The sequence below is a fragment of the Uloborus diversus genome, chromosome 8, assembly GCF_026930045.1.
Source record: "Uloborus diversus isolate 005 chromosome 8, Udiv.v.3.1, whole genome shotgun sequence".
In the NCBI taxonomy this organism is placed as follows: Eukaryota; Metazoa; Arthropoda; class Arachnida; order Araneae; family Uloboridae; genus Uloborus; species Uloborus diversus.
The window spans coordinates 24,381,842-24,399,313 of NC_072738.1; the positions used below are offsets into that span (position 1 = coordinate 24,381,842).

A 17,472-nucleotide genomic window follows, 5' to 3' on the forward strand; every position below is an offset into this window, starting at 1 on the left:
CTTTTGAAAACACTCCTGGGAAATCCGGATGCTGCTAGGCTCTTACAGTAAACATGGTTCATTTGGAAGGTTACTGATTTATTCAAAAATCGTGACTTTCATCTATCAGAAAGGTTTTTGAATTATGCAGAAATATTTTACGTTCATTTCACGAAGATTGCTGACTTCCACTGGAAAACTTTTCTTTTTTTTCCAGATATGTTACTGGCAGAAGTGGGCACACTAGCTAAGCATTATTTTACAAGAATATTCTAGATTTTTTTTTTTAAACTTTTTTCAGCAATCACGAATTTTTTAGTATCCACACTTGGCTAAAGTTGATGTAGCTGTGATTTTTTGGATTACCATGATGACGGATGTTTTCAATATTTATTTAGAGAGCGAAACTTTCTCCGTCATAATTGCAAATCGTCTGAGGGATTAACCCAAGCAGGCTTTACATTGAAAAAAGGGTTTTTCGTGTAAAATTACGTCTTTTCGGGGGGAAAACAGCAAAACTTCGTCAAAATACAAAATGTCCAGATACTAATTACCGCCATTGAAGATTGGTAAGAATAAAAATACCGTAATGATATACGCTGTAAATATAATCATATAATCTCCAGAATAAGTGTATGGGGTTGAATCGATCATAATAATCATGACATCTTTTTTTACCGTATCCTAATCACTATTTTTTTTTGGATATGTCTCGTATTACCTATTCTAGAAAATCAACAGTCATAATATGCCGGGATAAATTTCTTAGCCATTTCCATTCCATTCCAGTTGTAGAAACCAGAAACGGAACGAGTAGGGTCCTATCGCCAATTCAAGATAGTGGAAAATAGTTTGAATTTAAGGCGCCAAAATTCAAATAACTGCTGGATGCTGGATTTTCTTTTCTTTCACGGTGGAACGCTAATGGTAATCAACAATGTTTTAACGCAGAAAATTAGCAGATTACTGCATGACACGTGTTTCGGGCTTAACTTCCTTTTCAATGCAAAATGGTGAGCTTTTGGATGTAAAGACATCCGGTAAAAGCAACGAGAATGAACAGCAATCAGCGAACCGAGAGCCAACTGTAACTATAAAAAGTTAAACTGCAGAAGTTGAACACAGTTATGGAATATACAGACTTTCTGGCAGTTCCTTGAGCGAGCAAAGTGTTTCAATATAAATTGAAATACTACTGATTTTGATTTGGCAAATCTTCAGGTAAATTTATTGGTAAATCCTCTGGTCCCTGCTTTATACCTTCAGCGCTTGTTAGTGCTAAGAATATTTGCTTTTCATTCGTTGCAATTCAGTATCAATTATTGCATTCGCAAAAGTAAAATTAACTCGGGCGACACTACGCTTTAATCGTATTCGCTGAGTTAAGGCATGGCTACTTAGTGATCGACCATGGTTAAGGCCACTCAGGGGGGTATTTAGATGGAGTAGAAAGGACACATGTTGGCCGAACTCGAGCCTGAAGGGGGAGGGGAGACCGAGATTTTTAATATGAGGGGTGAAATATATGTAGGGGACGTAGGGGTCAACAATATGGGGTGGGGGTGGGGGCATTAAAGTAATTAGTGACAGGTTCCAAAATTTCTGTGCTCACTCTGAGGCCTTTAGTGGATGCAGAGGCTGGGTATGAATTAAATCTGACGAAATTTTAAACACAGCAATTTTTTTAAATTATAAATTTGGAAAATAATTAATATCCACTTAAAAAAATTTCAAAAACAAGCTAGCTTTGGAATCGGGTAGAAAATGCCATTTTGAACTCTCCGAATCTGTCATCGCCTCACGTGAATTCTACCACAGCCTGCCTACTCAGACAAATCTTGCACGTGATGCGTTGATGGAACAAAACACACAAACACACACGTGTTTCTGAGAATAACCTTAAAAAAAAAGTCGGAAACTGGATAGCTTCCTCACAGAGATCTCATCTGTGCTCGGGAAACAGCTTGTTAAAAAAAAATACACTACGCTATAGTCTGATGTTGCAAGATTGATTGAAAAAAAAAAAAAAAAAAAAAAAAACTATCTTCTCCCGATTTGTGCTATAGCTAATCCATGCTGAGATCTGAGGCTTATCGCAAGCAGACGACAAATAAAAGTTTATTTTAGTCTTCCTCCTGATTGGTTGCTTTGGATTAGTTAATCTTCCTCTTCTCGAGAGAGCGAGCCTTCGAATAAAAGTTCAATTGCCGTTTGGGAACACTTGCTTTTGATCGTTGCTACTAAAACATTCACATCGTATTATTTCTTCGCAAGATACTGAAGATACCTCTGGAATATGTTTCTCAAACTATTGGTCGTTTTTTCAATCTGCGTTTCATACGCAGCAGCGGGGGTCGTCAATACTGTTGACTGTAAGTATGATTCTCATCGAGAGATTACTTTTACCAAATTGAAAATCGAGTTTTGCAATTGTTTTTGCCAAAACTCAGAAAACGTTTTAACGGAATTGTCATTTCTTTAACTTTTTCATGTTATTAAAGGAATTCAGAATGATCCCAAAGTACCCATTAATCGATGTTTGTGGGATTTTCAAGTGGAAGTAAAGACTTTTTAAGAATCATTGTAAACTGCTTGCAAGTTCAAGTTTTTCCTCTTTTACTCTTATGAAACTAGGTTTGAGATAAAATAATCAATTTCCCTTACTTTTTTTTAAAATTTACATTTGGTGCTTACGGGATAGGTTGGGAGGAAATATCATTACGTGGAGCACTTGGCGAAATTTCTCTAAGTTTTCCGCCAACCTAATCAAAACAAATAGCTTAACTGCTTGTCAAACTCTTCAGAAATCAGCATATCTAAAAAAAAAATAGATATTAAACCTTTTAACAAAACAATCATTGGTATAAATTTGATATACACCCCCAAAAATTACGCGCCAAATCTGGCATTTCCTACGGACTTTTTAGGGTTGCTGTTTCTTATTTTGGTGTTGCCAATTTAGTTTTTTTCAGCTTTTAGGTTTTTGCTGTTGCCAAATTTAGTATTTTCTTGTATTTTGTACAATTTTTTGAGTTTTTTTTTTAAAGTTTTGTGATAACAATTTTTGTGGCAACAAAGTTTTATGTCAACAAAAACAAAAAAAGTCGCCAAATTTCCGATTTGGGGGGGTATATCAAAGTAGTTCCCAATCATTTCAACGACACTAAAGGCTAAATTAAAAATGAAAGAAAAATCGCCAACTAATTTAACTAAGCTGTTAAAGCATAAAATTAAGATAATAAAAGAAAGCTAGTCACTAAAACATGAAAAGTTCCATCAAAATGTAAAATTAAAGTGTGAAGGGCAAAAGTGGCAACAGCTGTTTCAGCAACGGGAATTTCTTTTCGTAATTTGGCATTTTCCACGTTATGATAATATCCCCTAGGAGCTAGCATTCCTAATTAATGCAATATGTAAGCAAGCACGAATAAAGTGATCAGGTCGCTTTTATTTTGGAATGCAATCCCAAAGCCATTATGTTTATAATTGAAATAAAGATGTCTAACATTGATACGGTGACTATAAATGTTGCAAGGTAACTTATTAGGAAACAATTTATGACGAAGTTGTCGAATAAGTGCTTCCAAAGATACTGACAAAAAACAACTGAGCAGTTAGTTACCGCCCTTAGGTCAGGACTAAGACAGAACTATATGCAATATATATACTGCAGTCTCTGAATGGGATAATCCGGCTGTCGGCATATTGCATGTACTTTTTACGGTGGAAGTGATACTTGCATTTTTGTACATTTTGTGTTTTTGGTGGGATAACCTTTTTAAAACGTATTTAAAAAATAACGTAAAGAAAAGACAAGGAAAGTAAATAAAGTCACTAAGATAATCCGCCAAATCCGGTAAATAAAAAACAACGTTGAAAACATTAAAAGCTCCATTAAGATATAAAACAACCCACCAACCGGAATAATATGAGGAACCGCACCCTTATTTGCTAAGCTGCGATAACGCGCTAAATCTAGTATGTTTTTGAATAGTTCTAATATGCCTTTAATATGTTTTTGCGTCTAATCTAGTAAGTTTTTGAATGGTTCGAGTGTGCTTCAAGTTTTTTTTTTTTTTTTTTTTTTTTTGCGCCTAAGCTAGAACGTTTTTAAATAGTTCTAGTTTGTTTCTAGTATGTTTTTGCGCCAAATCCAGTATGCTTTTAAATAGCTTTAGTATGCTTCTCGTATGTTGTTCTAATTTGTTTTCCAATTTTTTTTTTTTTTTTTGAAAAGTGCGCCAAGCAGAGGATGATTCCTCAGTCGAGAGCCGCCAACTCTATTATTTATCACTAATCTCAACAAGGAACCGTGTTAAAGTAAATGAGCCTCATTCGTAATTATTGTATCTAAACCAGGGTTACTCACCTGGGGGGGGGGAGGGGTATGGCGCAGACTGTACCATTGACCTTTTTAGGGAGGATGTTTTGAGGGGTATTTTTTACTTTTTGGGGGCTCTTGTTTTGGGGGCTATTTGCGATATTTGGGAGGTGCGACCTTGCCCTTAGGGGGGCACCCCTGCTTAAAAGTTCAAAATGGTACTCCGTCGAAGCATTGAAGTTCTTTAAATAACTTGAGAACAAATTGAGATATCGTCCTAAAACTTAAATGTGTCGATGGATCGAAATTTTGAATTATAATGTATTTTTGGGTGATTTTACGGGGGGGGGGGGGAATTAAAGATATTATAGAAGAAAGATTAACTTTGCTTGATGGCGTGGTAGAAATAGCTTTTTTTTTTTGAGCTAAAATTTGAAAATGATAAAAATTTCAAAATGATCGGAAGTTCTTAACAGAATTTTATGAAACTTATTTTGCCAAAAAAATAGGACTAAATTTCCAATGAATTTTTAACATAAAAGAAAAGGTTATGTCATTATTTGTGCACTAGTTCTTCAACGAAATCAAAAAAGGTCATATGACTGGCTTGGCTAATTACGAAGACAACAGAAATCGAGAAGGCATGAAAGATAGACTTCAGCTTTGCTCGAAGTGAGATCAATAAAAAATATCTTGGTTCTTATCAAAGTTTCCAAGATTCATAGTTATTGACAACTTCTCACTTAAAAAACTCATTATTATTTAAATTTCTGATATTATATGTATGTATTTATCACCATCAAAATGTATAAGGCGATTCTTAAAAAAATGTCCCGAGCGTAATGCTAAGTTTTTTTTTTTTTTATTTTATTAGAATAACTAGTAACTGTTAATTAAATATTTTATTAGTTGTTACGTTTTATAGTATACTAGCAAAAATACCCGGCGTTGCCTGGGTCTGTAATAGTTATGAGAAACAATCGTTACTTGCCCTTGTTTTCTGTTTTAAGCGAAAGAATTTAAAACAAACCTTTTTGACGTGATTAAAAATCGAGCTTCTTCCTTACTCATAAAACTAAAATAGCAGTAAGTATAAAGAACAAAATAGTATTCATTTAGAAACGAAAGCACGACGTTTAAGCGCATACAAATTTGAAGAATTTCCGAAATATGAAATTAAACTTTACATGTTTAAAAAGATTTATCTGTTAGTACTTTTTTTACATCTAAAACCTTCTCTGTATGGCTATTGATGTACGAACTGTTTTAAAAAATGTAGCCGCCCGTGTTCCCCTTACACTTGCTTTAGTTTTTTTGGGAAATTTCAATTATTGTGGGCACTTGGTGCGGTTTAAAATGTTACCAAATTTGCGAGAATCATTTTGGGACACCTTCGATAATACTCCCCCCTCTTACTAATTTTTATTATACAAATATTGTCGTCAGATGCAGAGATACTTTTGGTCAAAATAAAATGGCGCTACACGGTTTCAACCGAAATGTTTCCAAAATAAGTAGGAAAATTTGGCGATTGTTTGAAATTGTGCAAAAATAAAAATTTATGGAAGTTATTTTGCTCTTTATGGATTTGCCTTATTTAGTTGCTGGATTATTTTACACAGTAAAAAAAGTTTTTAAAAAAGATTCTTCGATTGGCGATATTTTGTTTAATGGTGTAAGCTGAGAAACATTATTACCTAGCCTTTGGCTTCAAAAACAGCGACAGTTGGAAAAACTACCAAATGCATCAGCTAGTGAAGCTTTCTGCAAAAATTTTCGCGATATTTCTGCTGATTGATCGGATAGTGAGTAAGTGTCCAATCGGCATAAATAATAATAAAAAAACCATTAATTACATTTAAGTTCCATTTAAATGGAAAATGATCAGCCAAATCTATTAATTTTTAGCCAATCTTGTGGAAAAACGTTACTTTAAGATTTGACTTGAGAAAAGCCTCAAAAAGTCAGACGAAACAAAAAAATATTCAACAATACAACAATTCTAGCTATCGACTGGGAGTTGAGATGATTTACTAAATAATGAATTGGATTGATGAAAGCCTTCGAACAGGGAACAAAAAAGCTCATTACTCGTTTTTTATACCACTTAGAAACTTCGAACAGATGCTATCTTCAGCAGAAAAATTAGCGCTTTCGATAGACACATAATGTTAATATGTGCCCGTTTTTTTCTACCCCCATATTGGGGCATTTGTGCGAAAGTTTGGACAAATTAGAATAAAAAAGGAACTATCAATGGGATTTTTTTCGAACTAGTCTATAAACCTTCCCAATACCAAACTGAACAAACGGTGAAAGTTTCAACCAAATCTGCCGGGTAGTTTCTGAGATCTTAGGGAACAAATTTACCAAACTCCATTTTTATATATATAGATTAAAACATGTATTATTCCCCAACAGCATTATTTTTTGAAGGCTTCGATTTGCTGGAAAAAATAAAAAACTTAGCTTTACGCACGGGACATTTTTTCGAGAATCGCCCTATACATGTTGATTTTATGAATTTGTTGGCGAACAAAATCTTATTTAGGTTTTCATTCTTTCACCGCTTTAAAAGTATCGTATGACACAGAACAGATTTCTATTGGCCCCAGAGACTTAAGGTTCAATGAAAACGGATTTATTCCCCCAATGTGGTTGATAGATAGATAATCACAACATACACAATAACTTCATAAGCTTAAGAAATTCTACACCTCCAATCAGAGGCAGATACAGACTACCATTTTAGGGAGGGGGGGGGGGAAGACGTCATGCAGAAGAATGACCTCTCCCAATGAGTGAACCTACAGTCTAACCACGGATTATGTGGAACTCGCAAACGTCCAGTTAAGAGGAGTCTATCTGAATGAGGAAGAAAAGTAAAAGTTTGATGCGCGCGTTCCGTTTATTTGAACGTGACTCTGCTTAATTTAGAGTCTAACATACATCTGCAAAAGCTGGCTTCTTTGAAAACTAATAGATGCGTCCATTTCCGCCAGTGAACCAGATGTTTACCTTTCCATTCAATCGGTGGTCAGACAGTACGGTTTTGGTTATGAGATGAAACTGCTAGGGTGTCAGTGAAAAGCACCAAATCGGCTAGGGATAAGGCACCTGATTGGGCATAAGATTTTTCTAATAAATTTCAAAAGCAATGAAAGTTATTTACTTTTAAAAATAATTAACGATTTGCAAATACTTATGAAATAGATTAATTATCCTTTATCCCTTAAGTATTAGAACTTAATTTTATAATGTGGACAGATGCTATTGTTGACGGTTTTGGGGGGTCACGACCTCTATGACCGTCTCCTTGTATCCGCCCCTACCTACAATACCTCTATGACCGTCTCCTTGTATCCGCCCCTACCTACAATACTGAAACTGCTTCCCATAAGTCTCGTGCGATCAGCTGAATCCTTCAATAGCAATCTAAAATCATTTAAAAAGAAAAATCGCATAAAATTGTTATTACGCGCTACATTTGTGTAAAACACACATGAAAGTATCTCTATACATTTAAAAAAAAAAGTCAAAGAAATTGTGAAAGGAAATGTGTGGCGGGCCTGCGTCCAGGAGACCCTATAGCACCTACAACCTTGAAATTTTGTACAAAATTACTTCCAGCCTTTGCACCCGGTTTTTTTTTAAAAATTTCGAATTTGTGCTTTTGTAATTAATTTTTTAAGCTCAAATTTTGCGTAAGTTGCTTATTAAAGGTTTGAAAGATTTTCCACCCCCTTCACATTCTATGTCGCTCGAAAGAGATTTTGTTTCTGCATCAAATAAAGCTTGTTTCGATTTTCTCATTTAATTAGAACAGCAGATATAAGGGTTTCTATTTCAGCAAAAAGTCCTAGGTTGAACTCAATTCAAGCCCGGAGATAAGGAGCAAAATATATTACCAGAAACCACGAATTTGAAAGCGACTTTTCAAACATACAAAACGACCGTTTTGTATGTTCAGGAGGTCCTTAAGCTGCGAAATTTGGTACAAGTTAGTTTGGACCCTGGAGGAGGGGTGCTGTTTGAAGCGTTTCTTTAAAAACAATTTTTAAAAACGTATTTCGATTAAGTTCATTTTGTTTTCAGGTTGGAGTGGGATTTTAATATTTATCTATGTTCAATGAGCGTTTTACAAAAACTCAATTTTCTACTGGAAAGGGAGCGTGATTTCCCCCCCCCCCTCTAATCGTAACGCGTATTGCAACTGATTCCTTTTAACAGGCATTTTAAATCTTTGCGAATCAAATCAGATTGCGAAGCAGTCTTTGGGGGTTGGTGAGCGGCATCGAGCAGGGGGCGGAGCTCCCTAGCAATTTATATCAAAAGATAATGTACCAAAAATAGGAAAAATGACAACCTTAGTTGTTGCCGTTCACTCCAGAGTGCAGTATTTATATTTATGTCGTAAATGGAACAACGAAACTGTACAACAAAAACAACCGGAAAGGTAAAATTATGGAGTAAACTACTTTGGTAATCTTTCACCATCTTTACTAATAATAAAGCTGAAAGTCTCTCTGTCCGGAGGATGCCTGTAGGATGTCTGATTGTCTGGATCTCTGTGACGCGCATAGCGCCTAGACCGTTCGACCGATTTTCATGAAATTTGGCACAAAGTTAGTTTGTAGCATGGAGGTGTGCACCTCGAAGCAATTTTTTGAAAATTCGATTTTGTTCTTTTTCCATTCCAATTTTAAGAAAAAAAATATCATAAGATGGACGAGTAAATTACGAAATTATCATAACGTGGAACCGTAACATGGGCACAAGCCAATTGGCGAGATACAAAATTATCATAACGTGGAACCGTAACATGGGTACGAGCCAATTGGCGAGAAAATTCACCACACATTATTTGTAAATATACAGGCGAACCAAAAGACCTTTTAATTTTTCTATTACGGGCAAAGCCGTGCGGGTACCACTAGCAAGGAATAAAACCAGTTGAAATCAGTTACTCGGCATTTATTCAAGTGCTGGAGAAGACTATTAAGAGTAAGGAATGTAAGATAACTAAATTTTAAAAAACATCTCTTTTCAGTGTCTTCTTCAAACAATGGTGACACCTACACTATAATTTGGAAACACGTGGAACTGGCAGAATCTTTCTATATTTTACTTAATCTTTCCCCAGCAACAGTTTAGTATCAAAAATTACCACAAGTGTGGCAATAGAGTTCCATACCATTTAGCCCATTTTTCTTTCTACCCCAACTGATCACCTTTCCCGATTTTGTTCGTTTCAGGTAAGGATACGACCGCTCATAGCAAGGATGTGCAAATGGAAGTTTCCGGCTGCGACACTGACGCAGAAAGATGTCCACTACTGCAGGGACACAACCACACCGTCGTTTTCATTTTTGGTGAGTCGTTTGTCCCACACTTTTTTTTTTTTTTTTGTGCCACAGTATAGCTGCGGGTCACGTGATGGTGAGATTTTTGCCCCTGTGGGAAGCAGGAGGTCGTTTCCAAAACTTTAAAAGTATTTTTTTTCTGAAAAGGCACGCTTAAAAACTAAGGATTTGACCATATTCATATATATAATAGCCGATGATCAAGTAACGCGAGCGTTTCAGCAATGAAAATCGCGCAACGGCATGATAATTTGATAACATGTTTTGGTAATGTTTAACATGCAGGGAAAGGCTTTATTGTGTGATAAGGCTGAACTCGATCCGGTCACTAAACTGCTTTACAGTTAAGACAGTCATTTTAGAGGAATGAAGAATCAAAAAAGTGGTTGAAAATTAATTCCATCCACTGGAGTTTAGGGTTAATCCACTGGAGTTAGGGTTACAATTTCAATTATCAAAATATTACCAAACAGGCAATGGCTTCGTTCAAATGTAGAAGCAATTTCACCCTTCAATCCGTAATATTTTCACGGGGGAGTTTCTAGTTTTAAAATAATTTGACAAAATTTAATATTTTTTAACAATTATTTTAATCGATGCGCAGATTCAATTTCATTTTTCATGCTTCTGCACATGACATCACAATTGATGAAACGCCATTCACTGATGCCTTCAGCGCAGAGCTCAATATTTAATTTGCTTCTTTACTCACATGTGCTGGCAACGATATGGTTCATAGCAAACGTAGAGTGCAATATTTACTTCACCTCTTCATTATCATATCGTGGAAACGCGGTAGACAGCAAGCGTGAGCATTCAGCGCGCCAGTGGAATAGCACGCCAAACTACATCACATGTGACGTCATAAAGACCATTCCTTATTTGAAAAATCGTACATTTAAAAAAATTAATTAAAAATTAAACGTTTTGAAAAAAAAAAAAATTCTCTCTCCATGAAATTTTTTTTGCTCATTCTATCTACTTCAGTGACTAAAAGTAGTACTTTTGACCGATGGAAACAAACCCATTGCTTTTCAATTTTTATTTTGTTAATAAGTGTTAGATATTTTTAATCACTATGAGATTTTGTTAAATTTTTGTTTTTCGAGCAGGGTTTTCGTTTTCAAAAAGATTTCTAGGAAAAACCTCTTAATGCAAAAAATTTTTGCTAACCCTCGAATCGGAAAAGGGGTAGTCAGTTTAACATGTGTATCTATGTATCCATCGGTGGCATCGTAGCTCTGAAACGCATGAACCGATTTTGATAGTTCGTGAGTGTTTCTATCCCAATCTTTTGCTTATCTTACGGCCCGTGAGTCATATAGGTTCTGTAAAGCTGTTCCATGTGGTTTGTTGTTATTTGAAAGGTGTTTTGATCGAAAGTGTTCTTAATATTAGCTATGATTCATTTGAGTCAATATTTAAAAAAAAATAATTTAATATTAGTCCTGGTTTAAGAAACACAAATTTTACACCTTTGCCAAAATTGAAAAGATAAATAAATAAATAAATTATTAAATAAAATAAAAATCTGTAAACAGCAAAAAAAAAGTGTATTCGTGGTTACAAAGAACCCGGAAGAATCTGAGATTCATCTCGGGTTTTCATCTTCCTTTACATCTGGAAACTTACAGCTTCTATGTTGATACAAGGATCCCCTGTCACCCTGAAACACGTGGATACAATTCTTATTGTTATTTGTATATCCAAAGTTGATTTAGTACTTTTTTGTTAAAAAAGATCATACCACAATAATTGGAAAAGCCGCCAAATATCTGACGCCGAATAGTGAAAAGATAAGTATGAGTAAGTACAGATAGCGTTATCATTTGGCCCGATATCATGACTGACGGGTTGATCTGGAGGAGAATGCTAAGTGGCGTTGATGTTTTATTTACAAGTGCCATTTCCATACTGAGATTAATGGTTTAATTTAACATTCTTGAAATGTTTTTCCAACATTTTTTCCCGTTTAGTGTTCTTTAGAAAATAATGTCTGGATTCAAAATCAATTTTAGTATTCTTTTCTTTTTTTTTCTCAAAAGTATGAAAGTATACTTAGATTTTGCATGTGCGAGAGTTGTATTGCTCTCCAATATATATATATACATATATATATATATATATATATATATATATATATATATATATATATATATATATACTAGCTGACCCAGCCACACGTTGCTGTGGCGAAGTAGTTGGATTAAAATATTCTTTTTTACTTAATATTTTGATAGAATCTAATTAATAGTTTTAGTAAAGCTTAAAATAGTCTAACCAATTTTAATACATATGAGATTGATAATGGGCGTGTTCGGCTGAATTAAGTACTTATTGAATTGAGTAAGTAGTAACTAAATTTTCAATAGTAAAAGCACTATAGTAAATTTATCAAGCACCCTTAGTAAATTTTGCAAGCATAACTTCGGCCAAAAGTAAAATCAAAATAACTTGAAAGTGATAGTAAATATCGAATCTGATTGTAAAATATCGGAATGTGGAAATTAAGCATAAACCAACATACACTTTTAGAATGTTCACTACATTTTATTTATCTCAGATTTCCCTATAGTTTGTTATCAATAACTTCTTTACAAAATACATTAACTAAATTAAAAACATATAAAAATTAAATTTTATAAATGAGGTAGATAACATTGACTTCGATCTATTGTTTCTGTTATTTGAAAGCTGAAAATTATCTAAGCACTGAGTTGTGCACAATATTCTTGCTTGACCTGTCTTTTGCTAACGCCAATAGGTATAACTTTCCCACTTGTAAGTAGGTGATAGATATTTCCCCATGACAGAAGCATGTATGTTTCAAGCGCAAACCGAAAGTACACATTGTTTGGTCTTGAGATCTATTTATCAAGCCTTTCAAATGTGTTTGAAAATCATGACGCCATTAATGGCTTGCGTGGCAGCACAAAAATTTCTCCTTTTAAATTTCCCGTTAAAATTATTGAAATTTTGATGAAGAAACGTGTACCGTTGCATAATCTAGTTGGGTTTGAACTGTGAAAAAAAAATGGGGAGCCAATTTTCAACCGGAAATCGTCTATTGGCATTCTTGGTATTACCAGAGAATTTGAAAATGCAGTTGGAATTTTCACGGCTTTGTTTCCATCGACAACTGTATTGCCTTGTTCAGCATCAACGGTCAACACAATCTGATTAAGATTTTTGTTTTAGCTGTCAGTAATGGCTCATTATTCAGAATACTCGTAGCTAAGACACCGTCATTTCACCGTTTTTTCTCGTTGCAAATCAGCGTCAACTAAGTAGGTGACCAATCGATCTGGTGATATCACACCATAATGACTAAAAACCAAATTTGAAATTGAAATGCATAAATCTTCAATCAACACTAAAGCTTTGTTATATGTAAAATCTAGATTTGGACATCGGTGTGTTTGTTTAACTCTATGGAGTATATCTTCAAGCATAAAATTTATATAGTTCCCCCGCAGAAATTATGATTGTGTTGGATATTATGTGTGTCGTGAAAATTATCTTAAACATTTGAAGAATACTGTTTCTCGTTATGCAAAACCTTCTTTAGAAAATGCAACTCCCAATGATTGTGTGCTACCAATAATTACAATTCGCGAAATGCATCGTGATATATGTATTAAACACTCGACAATTAACGGTCCACAAATATTCCCGTCTGTTCGTGATTGTTAAACGAAAACAAATGCAAAAACAGCATTCACTTTGTTTTTGATGCACAGTTTTGTTTTGAATGGAGTTTTGCTCCTAATGTCTTATCTTTATTTTTTAATTATGCCCGAGATTGATGAATGTTGTGTTCTTTGTTTGCGTGGCTTCCGTGATTTTGTTTTTTTATTCAACACTGTAAAAACAATTTGGAAACGTCCTGAAAAATAATGGGCGAAATAATTCCAAAAAAGCTTCAGCAATAATGCTAGCGAGCATTGCGAAAGGTAAGACAGACTTTTAAGCAAGATCACATTGCGTGAGTGGTCAGCGATTCCTGCAAAGCTACGGAATCCAGAGGTTCATTCACTCTCTATCGGAGCTTAGGCAATGCAATAGGAACGTACTTGACCTGAAGCGGATACACTTAATAAATTCGCTCAGTTAATCTTTAAACTGGGTGCTAAAAATATTTTTTGCTACAATGAGAAGTCTGCATTCATGACGTTTGTAGCAATTCGGGAAACTTTTTGACCCAGATACTTGACTTCCAAATAAAATTATTGAGGACCTGTGAAATTCCAACATGTTCCACGGAAATAATCAATGACATTTCGGATTTTTTTTACAGTGCATGTAAAATAGCGTGGAACAGTGGTAAATAATTTTATTTCTGAGAATCGGGCATTACACATAAGATTTTTGAAAATGTAAAAAAAAAATCAAGATCGTTTTTGGTGGTTCAAGTTCTCTTCATAGAAAATATCTTCGGTAAAATATACTTGTTGACCGTTTTCAAAATGTTGTGCATAAGGGTCTCTTTCGTATATGGGGAATCGAAATTATGCGAGATAGCTTCGTTGCTGCTGTCATATCCACTCATCGCTCACTGTGTTAATTCATCAATTTTGTCTACATCTCGTACTTCACATGCGAATTAATAAGGACCTTTAATAACGTATTTGACAAAGTATTTAATGGATTACAGTTAACTGAAAAACTCGAAATTTATATAAGCCTCATACGGTTTTAAAAGCAGTGGTGAGTATGGAACTACCCGCTGCTTAACAATTTCAACTTGATTTGTAGAATTTGATATTTAGATTGAAAAGTGTGGCCTCTATACTCCTTTCTACGGCGATATTGTTGATAACTATCAATATCCGTAACATAGTATCATTTGTAATTTTTAATTAACTTAAGAATAAAATTTTTGAGGATGAATCGACTTACAGCGCCATCTAGTAAGAATTTACAAAACCAAACAATCAGTACACATTATTAATGTATAATAAACATTTTATTTGCAATAAAAAATTATAAAAACCATCCTATCTTTTAAGTTGGACTAAATTACAGATACGTATGAAATTTGATAAAAATCGGTTCAGTAGTTTCGGAGTTTACTCCGAACAAACATCGTGACACGAGATTTATATATATATATATTTGCAATAAAAAATTATAAAAACCATCCTATCTTTTAAGTTGGACTAAATTACAGATGCGTATGAAATTTGATAAAAATCGGTTCAGTAGTTTCGGAGTTTACTCCGAACAAACATCGTGACACGAGATTTATATATATATATATATATATATATATATATATATATATATATATATATATATATATATATATATATATATATATATATATATATATATATATATATATATATATATATATATATATATATATATATATATATATATATATATATATATATATATCTTGTACATATAAAATCTGAGTATCTATCTATCTATGTCCAAGCTTCTTCTCCCGAACGACAGTGAACTGACCATCGAACCAGGTATCGATGGATTCGCAATCTTCCCGTCTTCATGTTTGGCTATTTAACATAATCCTCCGATAATAATTAGCGCAGATATCAATTAAAAACTAATTATTATAAAGCTTGGATTTCGACATAAAATCCCAATTTTTCGAAGGCTTTCCTCCATTCAAATTATTATTCAGTGCTTCATCTCAACTTTCCGCAACAATGCTTTTATTAAAATTTGTAGTTGTAGCGTGAAGAAAATCATTAAATGAAAGATTTGGTGCCATTTTTTTTTCTCGAATATAAACAAAAAATTTTTTTGGTTTTTGTTTTGAGGCTTTTCCTGCAATCGGGGGTTTTAAAATGTTTACTCTTTGGTTATTTTTCCGCAATCTGCCACAAAATTTTATTGATTTTTTTTTTCAAGCCTGATTGTTGAACACGCGTCACTAGACATAACTATTATTTTCGAGGTGCTCCGTGCAAAGCCGGGCGACGCAGCTAGTATATATATATCAGCTGTGAAGGATACAGAACTTATTTGCTACGTTTTCGGATTGAGGGAAATTTATGCTAGTGTGTGACGGTTCATCGTTCGTAAAGAATTTTCACAAATTTTTCTAGTTGATTGATTCAATACAAAATTATTATTTATACGTGTGTACGCACAATCATACCCGCAACAGGTACAAATCATTGTTTTTTAATCACAAGCCATTATTTTAGAAATTTGATTCATTGGATTATGGTACATAATGGCTCCTTACATTATACTATTTTTTGTATAACTGATGGTCAAGGTTAAAAATTCCAGGAATAAAATGCAAATATATAAATACGTAAAAATGTCACATCCGCTGAAATGGAGTAAGCAATACGTAAATTGTACATAATACAAAAAAATATCCCTTTTCACTTGTAACAAGCATCTTGAAACATGTTTCTTGTGTCAAGGTATCAAAAGAAATAAAATCCATAAAATCAGTTCACTAAGAACAGTAGAATATCGTTTATCCGGACTAACTGGGATCAAGGACAATCCGGATAGTCGAAAATCTGGATAACCCATGTATAACAGGAAAATAAAAAAAGAACATCCTCATATATATATATATATATATATATATATATATATATATATATATATATATATATATATATATATATATATATATATATATATATATATATATATATATATAATTGCCGATGATCGAGTAACCCCCGTGTTTCAACAATGAAACTCGCACCACGGCATGATAATTTGACATTGTGTTTTCGTAATGTTTAACATGCAGGGAAAGGCTTTATTGTGACAAGGCTGAACTCGATATCCGACAACTTAACTGTTTTACTGGTAAGACTGGCATTTCATGGGAATGAAGAAACGAAAAAATGGTCAACAATGAACGCTACCTACTGGAATTTAGTCATCCACTCGAGTAAGGGTTGCAATTTCAACTATCAAAATATCACCAACTAGCGTTATCCGCACAGCGATGCCCGTGCTAAAAATTCAATAAAAGTCCGTTGAATAAAAAAATTGACGCCCCCCTCCCCTCTGATGTGAAATGATCGTTTTTCTTTGTATAAAATGCGTACACACCTTTTCAAAAAAAAAAAACTATTTAAGTTTCTTTGGAATTTAAAACTTTTCGTCAAATCAATAAATTAGAATTACAGTTGCTTTAAAACTCTATTTAGCAAGTGAAGCGACTTTTACTGCAATTTAAAATGTTTCGCCAAATGAGCAAAAAAGACATCAAATAATATCTTTCAAATGTAAAAATAATTCCGCAGCTCTATTGTTTATCGCCAAACTTGCCCAGCAACCACGCTGTCATAATCCATCCGTCTAACGAAAAAAAAAAAAAACATCCCGTGGAACATTCAAAAATTACCCTTCCAAACAATGACGGCAGATATTAAAATACTTTTAAGAAATTAAAATGCGAAAGATGGATTCAAAAAGCGTAACCATGGAAACGCGAAAATAAAATGGTTGACAACCTGAATCAAAATGACATATTTCGAAATTGATTTAAAAACGCTTGTAACTTTTCTTCCTTTGAAGATAGAGGCTAATTTTTTTGACCATTGGTCGAGAGAGATCTGGAGTAAAAAATGTCGCTTTTTCCAATGCTGTCAAAAAGAAAACTGTGAGACAATTCCTCCACTTTTTACTGATAGATTTAATGAAGAAAGTATTGCCTAAATTTCAGCTAAGCCTATAAAAGTTCGAGCTAAAAATGCAAATTACTTCCGCCGTAATTAAGTTAGAGCATTGAAATAAATTGTTTAGAACGCAGAAAATTCTACCCTTTTCAACGATACATAATATTAATATGTGCAAGTA

The 17,472-nt window shown here is 33.9% G+C and overlaps 1 protein-coding gene across 1 annotated transcript in view; it reads left to right on the forward strand.

Moving 5' to 3' along the window:
• Positions 1-2,179: 2,179 nt before the first annotated feature.
• LOC129227656 (uncharacterized) overlaps positions 2,180-17,472 on the forward strand; it is a 35,281-nt gene continuing 19,988 nt past the window's right edge. Inside the window, exons 1-2 of the mRNA XM_054862247.1 lie at positions 2,180-2,351; positions 9,556-9,672. Of these exons, the coding sequence (XP_054718222.1) occupies positions 2,276-2,351; positions 9,556-9,672 (193 nt within the window). The 5' untranslated portion in view covers positions 2,180-2,275. The remainder of the gene's footprint in view (positions 2,352-9,555; positions 9,673-17,472) is intronic.